General features: G+C 42.9%; 3 protein-coding genes across 7 annotated transcripts in view; 1 reads left to right on the top strand and 2 right to left on the bottom strand.

The window, feature by feature from the left end:
* LOC116840468 (UBA-like domain-containing protein 2) overlaps positions 1–1,304 on the bottom strand; it is an 11,432-nt gene extending 10,128 nt beyond the window's left edge. Inside the window, exon 1 of the mRNA XM_032807218.1 lies at positions 1,162–1,304. Within this exon, the coding sequence (XP_032663109.1) occupies positions 1,162–1,269 (108 nt within the window). The 5' untranslated portion in view covers positions 1,270–1,304. The remainder of the gene's footprint in view (positions 1–1,161) is intronic.
* Positions 1–11,582, top strand: part of LOC116840467 (diuretic hormone 44) — a 64,328-nt gene that overhangs the window by 941 nt on the left and 51,805 nt on the right. Inside the window, exons 1-3 of one of the 5 annotated variants that reach the window (XM_032807209.1) lie at positions 2,015–2,045; positions 2,548–2,662; positions 4,669–4,791. The gene's annotated coding sequence lies outside the window, so the exon portion shown is untranslated. The other 4 variants (XM_032807212.1, XM_032807210.1, XM_032807208.1 and 1 more) reach the window with 4 other exon arrangements.
* On the bottom strand, positions 2,088–3,614 carry LOC116840466 (DTW domain-containing protein 1). The gene is made up of 4 exons (XM_032807207.1): positions 3,368–3,614; positions 3,133–3,270; positions 2,856–3,051; positions 2,088–2,783 (listed from the first exon to the last, which is right to left on the bottom strand). Exons 1-4 carry the CDS (start codon positions 3,578–3,580, stop codon positions 2,431–2,433), a joined length of 900 nt encoding a protein of 299 aa, XP_032663098.1. The 5' UTR covers positions 3,581–3,614; the 3' UTR covers positions 2,088–2,430.

Raw genomic sequence — 11,582 nt, forward strand, 5'->3', positions numbered from 1 at the left:
CCCCCCCCCCCTCTCTCTCTCTCTCTCTCTCTCTTTCTCTCTCACTACACGCTCTCGCGATTATATTCGCGGTGTGTAATGCGAAAGACAGCGGTGGCTCTCTCGCAACGCCATTCCCATACCTATTTGCGCAATACGAAAGAGCAATAGAGGCGGAAGGGCCGGTTTCGCGTGGCCGGCCAAATCGGAAATCGAACGCGCCGGCTTCAATCTCCGCTGCGAAGAGTACGTTCGCAGCACGCAATGAAACCGATAATCGAGACCACGATGATGACGACGACGACGACGATGTGCGCGTGTGAGAGCCATTATTTACGCCCGCCGTTTCGCACGACGCGTTATGGTTTACGGCGATTGTAGCGCTGGCGATCTTGATAAGGACGCAACGCGAGATTATGGGCCACGGATCTTCCACGAGCGGGCATCGCACACACGGGAGAGATCGGCGTGATGATTTAAACGCACGGCTATTAACGCGTAGCGTGATTTTTATGAATGAAGCGAACCGAGGCGGCTACGCCGCGTGCTCATTGACGTTGAACGCGACGGCGGTGGTGGCGACGTCGCGATATCACTGCTCGACGTCGAAATCGACATTGATCCGGAAAGGACCGCGAATGTCCGCCGATCAGCAACGAACTCGCCGCGTTATCGCCGCTTCGTGTGAACGGCCGGCGTTGGAAAATAGAGTGTTACATAGCGGAGTCGACGGCAGCGGCGATCGGCCATTTTCGTCGCTTTGTTTACGTAGCGGCGTTCAGGCGAGAGAGTGTATGTCTCGTGCGCGTTATTATATAGCCAAGTATATGCATCGCTAAGGGCGCGTAATAAGGACTTATATGCTCACTCGTGCTGTTTTTTTCGCATTTGCTTTCCCTTCTCTCTGTCTTCACCCACACACAACACACCGCTCTGTATTTCTCTCTCTCTCTCTCTCTCTCTCTCTCTCTCTCTCTCTCTCTCTCTCTCTCTCTCTCTCTCTCTCTCTCTCTCTCTCTCTCTCTCTCTCTCTCTCTCTCTCTCTCTCTCTCTCTCTCTCTCTCTCTCTCTCTCTCTCTCTCTCTCTCTCTCTCTCTCTCTCTCTCTCTCTCTCTCTCTCTCTCTCTCTCTCTCTCTCTCTCTCTCTCTCTCTCTCTCGTGCTGTTAGTCTTGTTTTCTTACCTCAAATTGCCAATGCGCCGCTTGTAGCAACTGCTTTGCCTGCTCCCTGGCACAGCCCGCAGCTAGCACGAACTGATTGATCATCACCTGCTCCCGTAGGGCGTCCATTTTTTTTGTATCGGTCACGTTTCGATGTAGACACGAAGGATTACACGGCACAGAGACGCGGGGAGCGTAGGAGGTGCTGACGATCAGGGAAACGGCTAGATGAGGGGACACAGTGGAGAAATAACGCAATAGAAAGAGAGAGAGAGGAAGAAACGAACGAGCGAGAGTGAGTGAGTGAGTGAGTGAACGGAGGGACGGATGTACGTACGTATGCGTGTAGGAAAGAGGGACGGAAGGAGCGATAAACGTCCACGGCACGACACGGCACGATCCTCGACGATCCACTTACGGTCGATCCGTCCGCGATGCGTCTGACCGAGCGCCTCGTCTACGCGGAGCGAGCGCGACGACGACGACGACGTGCGATGGCGAGCGGCGGGCGGCCCCTTGTTTTCAAAACTAAACTCATCGCAGACGGCCGCGACTGCTGCGAGCGCTACGGCCGCGCGCGACGGACGCGAGGAAGGACGGGGTGAAGTGCACCGCGTGTGACGTCAGATCGCGCTACTGCTCGCGCTCGAGAGCCGCTCCGTGCGGCGTGCCGCCCCCACCTTGTTTAGGTACGCTCCGTGCGCCGTGCGCGCTCCCGCTCCCTCTCTTCCCTCTCCGCACGCTCGCGAAGGTTATTTTTGTTATTGTTTATTCGGCAAACATTTACCACAGCTAATGCCGCGATGCAAGCACGTGCAATGACCGTGCGATCGGGAGATAGAATTGGAACGCAATCGCGACTCTGACTCCGATCGTGTGTTCTTGAGGAATTAAATGGGAACATGGTAAATATGACGGACTATTCTTCTTGTCGGAATTCATCATAGTTAATGATTTTACGCCATTTAATCGCATATTTCGATGCTTACAATACGAATATAAGAGTCAGAATTGTCGCGAGTGCAATTGCGAGTGACGGTATGAGGTCCCTAGGATTCCTAACCTATCTAAATCTAATGAACATAAACTTGCACTCTTTCAAGACTTTGTTATTTCTCTCATAACGTAGAATGACAATTTCTGGTTTCACTCTTAGTGTTCAATTACGCAAGAGAAATAACAGCCAAACACAATATTTTCAATCTAGGCTAACTGATAAATCTACTCATTAGTTGCTTTTGTCATCAGTTGTACAGTTGTACAGTCATAAATTGTACAGTGATAAAATAATTACAAAAGTGGTCTCCTATAAGCTAATAGTTTGTTATGATCATACATAGTGTGAATCTTATCATACATATATTTGAAGAAGTACAAAAGATTGTCGTATTGCCCGTTGTATTTCAGATCCAATGGCAAATACGTTTCTAAGTATTCTTCATTGGGAATCACAAAGTCTTGTGTTCTATTTACCATAGAGTCATCTAAATCAGCGTAATTCTCTACAGCACCAAAGGCACACGTATGTAGTTCCACTAAAAATTGATGAATCGCTTCAATTGTTGCCAAGTACCATCTTGGACAGTTCTTTTGATTTCGCCAGAACTGAGAGATCCTTGACTTTAGAACTACACAACGTAGTCCTGCAATATTCCGAGTATCATTGTATAAATGACAGAAATGTCATACAAAAATTGCAAATTCTATCCACGTACCATTCAACCTAGTATCTTTATATATCTCTTTGGTTTGCTGCCATGTGCTGTCTATAAAAATAGCCCTTTTTATAGGAAGCACAGTGTTGATCCTTTCCGTTGTGGTAGGATTTTGGCTCTCTTCATTGTTTGTCTTTTCCCTCATAAAAAGATCCTCCACTCGTATGGCGGTTTTGCTAGGGAAAATTAAAATAGTCTAAGGGATTATATTCTTTAAATTAACAAGTACTCTTAAGAGTTGTGTAAAACTGATGAACGTATTGTTATTCTCTCATACTTCCTCTTTGTCTATCTCAGGAATCTGTGGATATGTGTAGATCTTCACATCCTCTGGTGCCAATATCGCAGCATGAATAGCTGTGCTCTTGCCAGCTATCTCGCGACGATGTTTAACTATGTCTATTTTAATAGGCAACTGAAAATGACAAGAGTGAAGAATGTGCCTCTAATTGTAATTAAACCAACATTTCGATTTTGAAATTATATAGATTGCAACACAAATCGCAACGTACCTTCACTCGTGGAAAATACGTCTGATCAATCACGGGCAGATAACAATGGTAACAGAAGTACTTCCGCGAGGCGAAACATCTCTCGCACGGCATCCTACCCTCAACTTTGTCCAATATCGTGGTATCGCTGATGATCAGATTTCGAAAAGGCGCTTTGTCGATCGTTCTCTGCTTCCTCTCGAGCTCCGAGAGTTCCGCCGCGCATTCCGCCATATTCAGTGGCGGTATCGACGATCAAATTTTTGTTCTGTTTATTTGCAATGAAACGCGCGAGTCACAATCGTTCGAGATTAATGGAACCCTCGAGGATGCCACCAAAATACCGGCATCGTGCGAAAATACAGATGTTAATCACCGCGAAGATTAGCTCGCGAACGACTAGTCCGTCAAATCCGAGCACTTGGCGGCCTGAGTGTACACACCGAGTGATGGTATGTTTACCGCTGACTGGGTAATATCTGATTATCGGCTACTTTCAAAATCAGATATACCCACGGAGTACAAATGTCCAAAGGATTTCTTAAAAACATCCTGGAAAAAACTGGCTGGTCTGCATTATTTCGCGATTTTTTTTTTCTTTCTTTCTCTATCCCTCTTTCCCGTCAAGCCTCAAGTATACGTTGTTCTGTGTCGAGCGTGGAGAGTGTAGCTCCGATGGAAAGAACGGAAGTTGACTTACCGACGTGGCGCGCGCACTTTAATTCGCGGCTCGTCCGCTCGAAGGCGCAGCGGTCCTCCTTTTCGGCGAGTGCCTCGAATCGACGTTTGAAATCGGGAGCGTTCCCGCGAGTTCACACGGTCCTTTGCGAGGATGGTTCAGGCGTTTATTCGCGGTAAATCGTGACAAATAGCGGCGATCGATACGCGAAACACATCCCTCCATATTCGCAGCATTGAAGGTTGACCTCACGTCGGTTTTGATCGTTGGTGAAGCGTGTAATTCGAGGTAGGAGCCCGGCATATTCCGTAACTTGATTTTAACTACCCTTTTCGTCCATCTTTTATATCTTTCCATAGTCGCGGCGACTAACGACACGCACAATTTTCCACGATATTTCTGCAATCCTCGCAGTATCTGTTCACTTAGCAATGACATAATTACGATTTTTTTACTTGTTGAATATCTCGGGGAGACTAGCCAAAAGTCATAAAGCAAAAAGTCATCGATAGAACATTATTATTATAGCACTCAACAACATGTAGCATTTTTTAATATGTAGTTTTTAATGTTGTATCAAAATATCATTACGAATAATCCCAAATAGAATAGAAGAGATTTCTTACTTCACTTTTGTTTTCAGTTGGCGAGGGCATACATACATACACACACATAACATGGCGCAGCGACGACGAGAGAGACAGGGCGAGCGGAAAATGTGTGATGCCGAACGAGGTGCGGGTAGAACGCGGATTTCGATGATGTGGTAAGTTGATAGTCGCACTAATTGAGAAAGTTACGCTCGCTCTAACTTCGATTAGATTATATCACGAGTAACATAGTTATCTCTCGCGACTAAGAAAGCTTTATTTTAAGAGGCAGCGTTCCGCGCGCTTCTCTCTAATATAGAATTTCTTTGAATTTAATTCATTGCTGCTATACCACCGCAGGCTACTGCTGAACTTAATTCACCGTCTAATTACCCGGCGTGGAAGTAAGATAGGGAAATGGGAGGAATACTTTCTATGTGCAGTATCGATAGGAGTTATCGTCGCGAATAAGAATTGATTGAGTCCAATCAAGCAATTGCATAATTGCAGTCTCGCCACATCCCTCCTCAAGATCGGCCTTCCAATTGAACGCTTGTCTCTGCGTCGCGAAAGAAAACTCACGCCCCTTCTTTTCAATATCTCCCTTTCGCCCGCAACTGATGAATAACGGCGATATCCGAGAAAGTAGGCGCTTTATAATTCCGATCCGAGCGTAGCAACCAGGCTTCCTCCGAGTAATTAACGTGGCTATTTGCAAAGAGCGGGAAGAAGAAGGGTTTGGGGGGGAGACGGGGGCGCGATAATGGCGAAGCAAACGATTTTTTATCCGCGTTTGGCATTGGCTCGCGGCTTCTCGGTCAGGTAGATCCCCGGACTACCGTACGTCAGAGAATTTCGAGAGCTCACCTCTTCCCCATTAAGCTGGATGCAAGTCATTCCGCTAATGCAATTAACCGGAACGTGATCGCACGGGATGTGCAATCTGCAGCTGTAATTTACAACGGTAATTTTCTCGCGACCGGGAGCTGTAAAAAAAGAAAACAGGACGATATTATGCAGCGATGAAAATCTCGTTATTCCGGGATTGACTTGTATCGCACGTTGATCTGTATACACAATATTTATCATCGACGAATTGTTTCACAGGCTATCTCTGTGTATATCGACGCTATTTAGAATGCGACAGTCAATCGGCATGTGTTGCAAAGCACGGTAAAAGAATTAATTAATTACTTAATTACCTATTCGCAATAATTGGCTCATACAGATCACTTCTATCTCTATTTTCCATTACTATCTTTGTGGTCACTTTTAGATACGTTAACCTTTAATATACGTTAACCTTTACTTTTTCCAATTTTTTTTCTTTTTCGAGATATACAGCCTTAATTTACATCCGAATAGAACTTCGCTCTTCACGTTTGTGTATGACGTGTGAAAGCTTTAGCTAAATCTGTCTAATATCTTTTGTCTATTTTTCGAGCGACCCCATATGAAAGTACTGTGCGTTGCTACGAAAACACGTTTTCCTCCCACGGATCTCGCGAAACTCGGCATTAGCATGTAATTATATGGACAACTAGTTCTCTCCGTTCCTCTCTTCCTCTCTCTTCCTCCCTCTCTCTCTCTCTCTACTTTGCCTCTCTCACTTCTTCGCTCGATGTGTGTACCTACGCGTGTATTCGCATTAATATCCTCACGCACTTTGTGGGGCGCCGACCGGGCAATCGCAATTTTTCTCCCGAATATATTACGCACGTCATCATCTAAACACGGTCGACTCTCTCGTTCTCTCCTTCCCGTAGTGGCGCGAAACAACGGTGTGTTTAACCGTCAATAACCGTGTCGGCGTGCGTAACGCCATTTACTCTTCACGGCTGGAAAAACAGCCGCTCACGGAATCTAACGTCGTCGTTAAGTACAAATGCGATTTAACCTCCGACACGTCGTCGGCGCGAATTTCTCTACGCGAATTTCAAGTACGTGCCGAGGGATCTCTCGTTCGTAATCTCCACACCTCTCGTCCTCCGTCTGCTGTTTGATATCTTACCGCGGGCAAATGCACGACAATGAGGGTGGCTCGTTTCTCGTGACCAGAGATAAAAGCGATACAGAGCGTAAAGGGATTAGCGTTTGCGCGGAGGGCGATGATCTAAACAAGAGGGAGAAAACGGCGAAATACATTACTCGCAGATCTACCGCGACATTTCGTTTAACGTCAACAACACACGTCAGAGATATTTTTTCGCGTTATTTCACCAAGAGGTAAAATGTTTTACCGCGCGGGGATCGTTCGCTCGCGGAAACACCGACTCTCCACGGCGCGCTTCGATTGTTCGTTATATAACGATTCCGTTATGTTGCGCAACGAACCTTTGCAACTTTTACAACATTTTACGTAACGAATTTTTAATTAACCTTTTCGTAAAATTCGCGAACGCCTTTTCGAGCAGCTGAAAGCTTCGCGATTATTTACAAGTACACGCGAACGGTACGTTCCCGCATTTCCGGGAAATTTTCCACGTGTGAACTTCTGAGCGTAGAATCGAGAATAATGCATCATTTTGACGAATTGCGCGAGATACGTATGAAATAAGTGTAAAATAGAATGCCGCGTACGCGCTTTGCTCATTCGCAAACTAACAGGATCTTTACACGAGGAGCATATTATAGTTTTCTTTTTCTTTCGTATAAATTCTTTTCAATTTTACTATGTTTTTAATAGCGCAGGAATAGACTGTCAGCGAGGTTCATCTGGATATGAAATATAGTAAATTTTGCTAGAAATATGACAAATTTTTTAGCATGTTTCAATTATCCAAATAGCACATATGAGATGAAAGAATAATTACTGCCGAATGTCGATCTGTTTTTCGATTACAAAATTCTGTAATATGTTCACCATAAAATTCACCTCGCGTCAAGGTTGCCACAAACTTGGAAAACCAGGAAATATCAGGGAAAAATATCAAATTTCGTTGTCAAAGTCATGGAAAACCTGAAAATGTGATAGAAATTTAAATTGGTCTTTTGAGGCGTTCTTGCGTCCATTTTTCTTGCTTCCTAGAAGAATTTAAGATTATAACTGAAGAACAAAGAGAATCTGATTTAATAGATAAACAGATTCAGAAGCTCCAAATATCAGTTCTAAAATAAGTAAATTGTCTCAGTCAGTATTGCAAACCATATGTTAGTCCATACATTGCTCATTTTTTAGATAAATTTATGTAATTGTTACTTCTGTTTTAATTTTTAGAAATTAGACTTTATTATTGTTAAATTTGTTCTGGTTTAATTTTAAATATTTATAGGAAAGTAACATGTGATTGTTACTTTTTAGTATATATAATTAAAATATAATTTATCACATTTATTTTCAACTTTCACATAAAAATTTTTCAATACTAAATATGTTATCGATATTACTAAAATAATAAAAATTTATATTTTATTCAATATTTTTTACCACTTCTTTCCTCGTAACTGCATTCTTTTTTGCAATACTTATGATTAATTACTAGTCATGGAAAATTCTCGACTTTTATCTGGAGAATCTAAAAATATTGGGGAATTTTGAAATTTAATTTTCTGGCAACTCTGCAGCGTCCTTATACTTATTCTTTGGTATTCAAATCTTAAGCAAGCTTAATGAAATTACGGCGATATCTTAGCTCCCTTGAAGCTTTATTTGGAGAGAGTTTAACGAAAAATTCGTCTGGAGGCTATCCTACGTCGGAACCCGGCACGCCAGGACAATTAATTCGGACACGACTGTAAAGTAGTTCTCGCATCTCGGCCCGATTGCTCGCGTCTATCGGTCGAATCGATCCACTCGTCCTTCGTTTCCATTATGTGTTGTTACCGGCGCGACTCGAAACCGGATGCCACGGATATTCGTGCGAGAATGCGTGCTCTCGAACGCCTGCGCGAAATGCGGAAGATCTTTCGAGCAGGCTTTAATAGAAAAATACTCGACTCGATGTTCGCGTTTTGTATCAACGATCAGTGCGTTGGCCGGTCGGTCTTTGTTCCGTCGAAAATCTACACTTGCGAGAGAATCGAGGCGTATACAGAAATCACTCGGCTTTCTCGTTTCTCGTCGATAGCGAGTCGAGAACCTTTGGTGGATAGAAATGCGTAATGGAGAGTACACGGAGAACATTTTGTAATAAAAATCGCTACAGCATTTTATAATCGAGGAACAGATCGACATTCTGCAATTGATTCGCTATCCTTTCATTTCATTTGTTATTCATATTTTAGAAGCTGAAATATGCTATCAAAGTTTTTGCTGTGTTTCTAGTAAAACATAGTAAATTTCTATGTTCCTTAATAGGATAGATGTTACTGAGTTTATTCCTATTACTAGAAACCTAAATAGAACAGAAAATCATGATGTCATCGAAATGACGAGAAAATGGTCGAATCGTGATTGGAAAGTGAAATGGTCAGTTGACTATCAGGTGAGTCAGATCAGGCCATAGTCAGGTGAGTTTTCTAGTCGTTTTCTCCTCATTTTTGTTCTGCCCGAGATAGTAAAATTGAAGAGAATTTATATGAAGAAATAAAAGAAATCATCAGATTTTCCTCCCGTTCCAAAGAATAACTGTCTATCTGTCTAATCTAATAACGTTCAGAAAGTAATAACGTCTGCAGTGCGATTACCGCGTCTCGTTGTCGAATTTGCACGAACACATCGAGGCGTGCGAAAGCGCAGCACGCGTTGCACGATTTTCGCCGGCGTCGATTTAAATTTAGGGCATAATTAGAGGTCGGTGTCGGGAAGTGCACTTGATCGACTGAAACGGGACGCTGTTTTATTTTCAAACGAGCACGCGCGGAATCTGCTTTCGCGCGCTCGACGTTTCGACGATTACATTAGGCTACGCCAGGGAGAATTTGCGTTGCTCGCCGTCGCCGTGTAGTCGCCGGCATCGATACCAACGGCATCCATATCAACGGCTCCAGAACACAGACGTTCGGGGACGCTAATGGCAGAGATGGCCAGGGCGACGCTGTGCACGATAAAGTTGCGCTTCGATGACGCGCTGTTTAATTACTTTAGGGCGGAATTTCACGACGGCGAGTGGCGGTTTCGACGATATATCGTCGGCGTGGCGTTAAGTGGATCTTAAGGTCGGCCATTGGATTAACGACGAATTAGCCTTCTGAATCGTAAACGCCAGACAAACGTTTCTCCCGCGTTTCTTTCTACGTGCGATGACTCGCGCCTGTGCGACGTGTTACAATCAATTCTGTCCGCGCGCTAATTTCGCAACGTTCTCCAGATTGCTGCCATAATTAGCTCGCACGAGAGAGATAATAATAACGCTCTTTGTAGGTTCACTACAAGGAATTCCTGTTTTCGACTCTATTACTAAAAAATTTAAAAGAATACTAACCGGTCAATAAGAACCAGATAATGGTCTTGCCTAATTTACATTTTCTATTATCATCATTTCTATTATCATCATTTCTATTATCATTATTTTCTATTATCATCATTCTATTATCATTTTGTGAACGAGACTATTACACGCGTAGTCGAGTCTCCGTATTTTGTTATTTAGATATCTACGGAGGTTTGTGTACATTATCATGATATACTCGCTACGATAAGAAGTATCGAAACCGAAGCGCAGAAACAATATAAATGTTTTATCCTCGATCGAGAATACGTGAACCTCGATAAAGAATCGAAAAATATTGGGCGAGGTACGCGTTGTTTGTCGCGTGTAAACATATATTTTTATGTTTACATTTATCTCTTTTTATGTATCAGAAAAAAAATATTGTCACGTATCGCGGCCTTCAGAATGTTATAACATATAAATGTAATATTTATTTAAATATTTCCCTCTCTCTCTCTCTCTCTCTCTCTCTCTCTCTCTTTCTCTCTCTCTCTTCCTGGTCCTTTACCTATTTTTCTTTTTCTATTGCTTCAATACTTAAAAAAGTTATATAATGCAGACACAATAAGAAAAAAATTTTTAATAGGCGTAATTGGTTTGTCGTAAGTAATTTCCAATAAAGATATTTAAAATATTTCGTATCGTACGCTAAAAAAAATTATAGAATTTTATGGCTAAGGAATAGAGCGACATTCTGCACTAATTAACTATAAGAAAAAAAGAGGCACAAGGAGAAAACATATGTATGCGTAACGGAATATTTCAAGCTATGAAACCGACTTGCGCGAATGATAAAACAGGCATTCTCGGTCTCATTACCGCGCGCGTTCTAATTAAATAGTATCTAGGCGAAATATTGGATCCCGTGATGTGACACCTGTTAACTTTATTACCGTAAGTTTCATGCTCGCGTAGATGCTACATTTTCATAATAATTTGGCTTGCGTGTTTGCGCGCGCGAATAAACACGGCGCGTCGGACGCGAAAATGCGCCGAGTAGAAATTGAAATAACCTCGCCGCGACCAACTTGTCGCATCGTCGTTAAACGGCTAATAAAAATAGCTAACGAGAAGGACACCGCGTCTCCGCGTTTTCCTTCGCGTTAAGGGACGTCTCGACGAAACGAGAGCGATAATAAGTGTAACGAGGTTTACAGAAGAAAGAAATTCCAAGCAACGTTCCTTCCTTCGCGACAACGAAGGGTATCATCCGCGTTTGTCCTCGCGGCAATTTTCGCTTCGCCGTTTCTCCCGAGCTTTCACGTTTTTACGCAAATTCACCGCGCGATCTCACAATCCCTACACTCAGAAAAAAATATTCGGTACTTGTAATCACATAAAGAAATAATTATTGTAAAGTATAGTCAAGAAAACTATTTTTTTTTGTTAAATTCTATTATAATGTTAGCAATAATAACCTTATATGCATGTTATATGCATTGCCTTTATTCTACGGAAAATACGGAAAATACGGTTAGAGCTAAAAATAACTATAATTTTAGTTAGATCAATCATTTCTTTGTGTAATGGTTATTCTTTTCCCTTATGCTCTCTCTCTCTCTCTCTCTCTCTCTCTCTCTCTCTCTCTCTCTCTC

The sequence above is a fragment of the Odontomachus brunneus genome, unplaced genomic scaffold (assembly GCF_010583005.1).
Source record: "Odontomachus brunneus isolate Ranch 3 - 2012 unplaced genomic scaffold, Obru_v1 Obru_scaffold_010, whole genome shotgun sequence".
Lineage (NCBI taxonomy): Eukaryota > Metazoa > Arthropoda > Insecta > Hymenoptera > Formicidae > Odontomachus > Odontomachus brunneus.

Coding starts and splice junctions, on each gene's coding strand:
- LOC116840466 (XM_032807207.1), bottom strand. CDS start 3,580: ATGGCGGAATGCGCGGCGGAACTCTCGGAGCTCGAGAGGAAGCAGAGA. Junction 3,052..3,132: donor CTGAGATAGACAAAGAGGAA/GTATGAGAGAAT, acceptor ATAATCCCTTAG/ACTATTTTAATTTTCCCTAG. Junction 2,784..2,855: donor TAAAGATACTAGGTTGAATG/GTACGTGGATAG, acceptor GGAATATTGCAG/GACTACGTTGTGTAGTTCTA.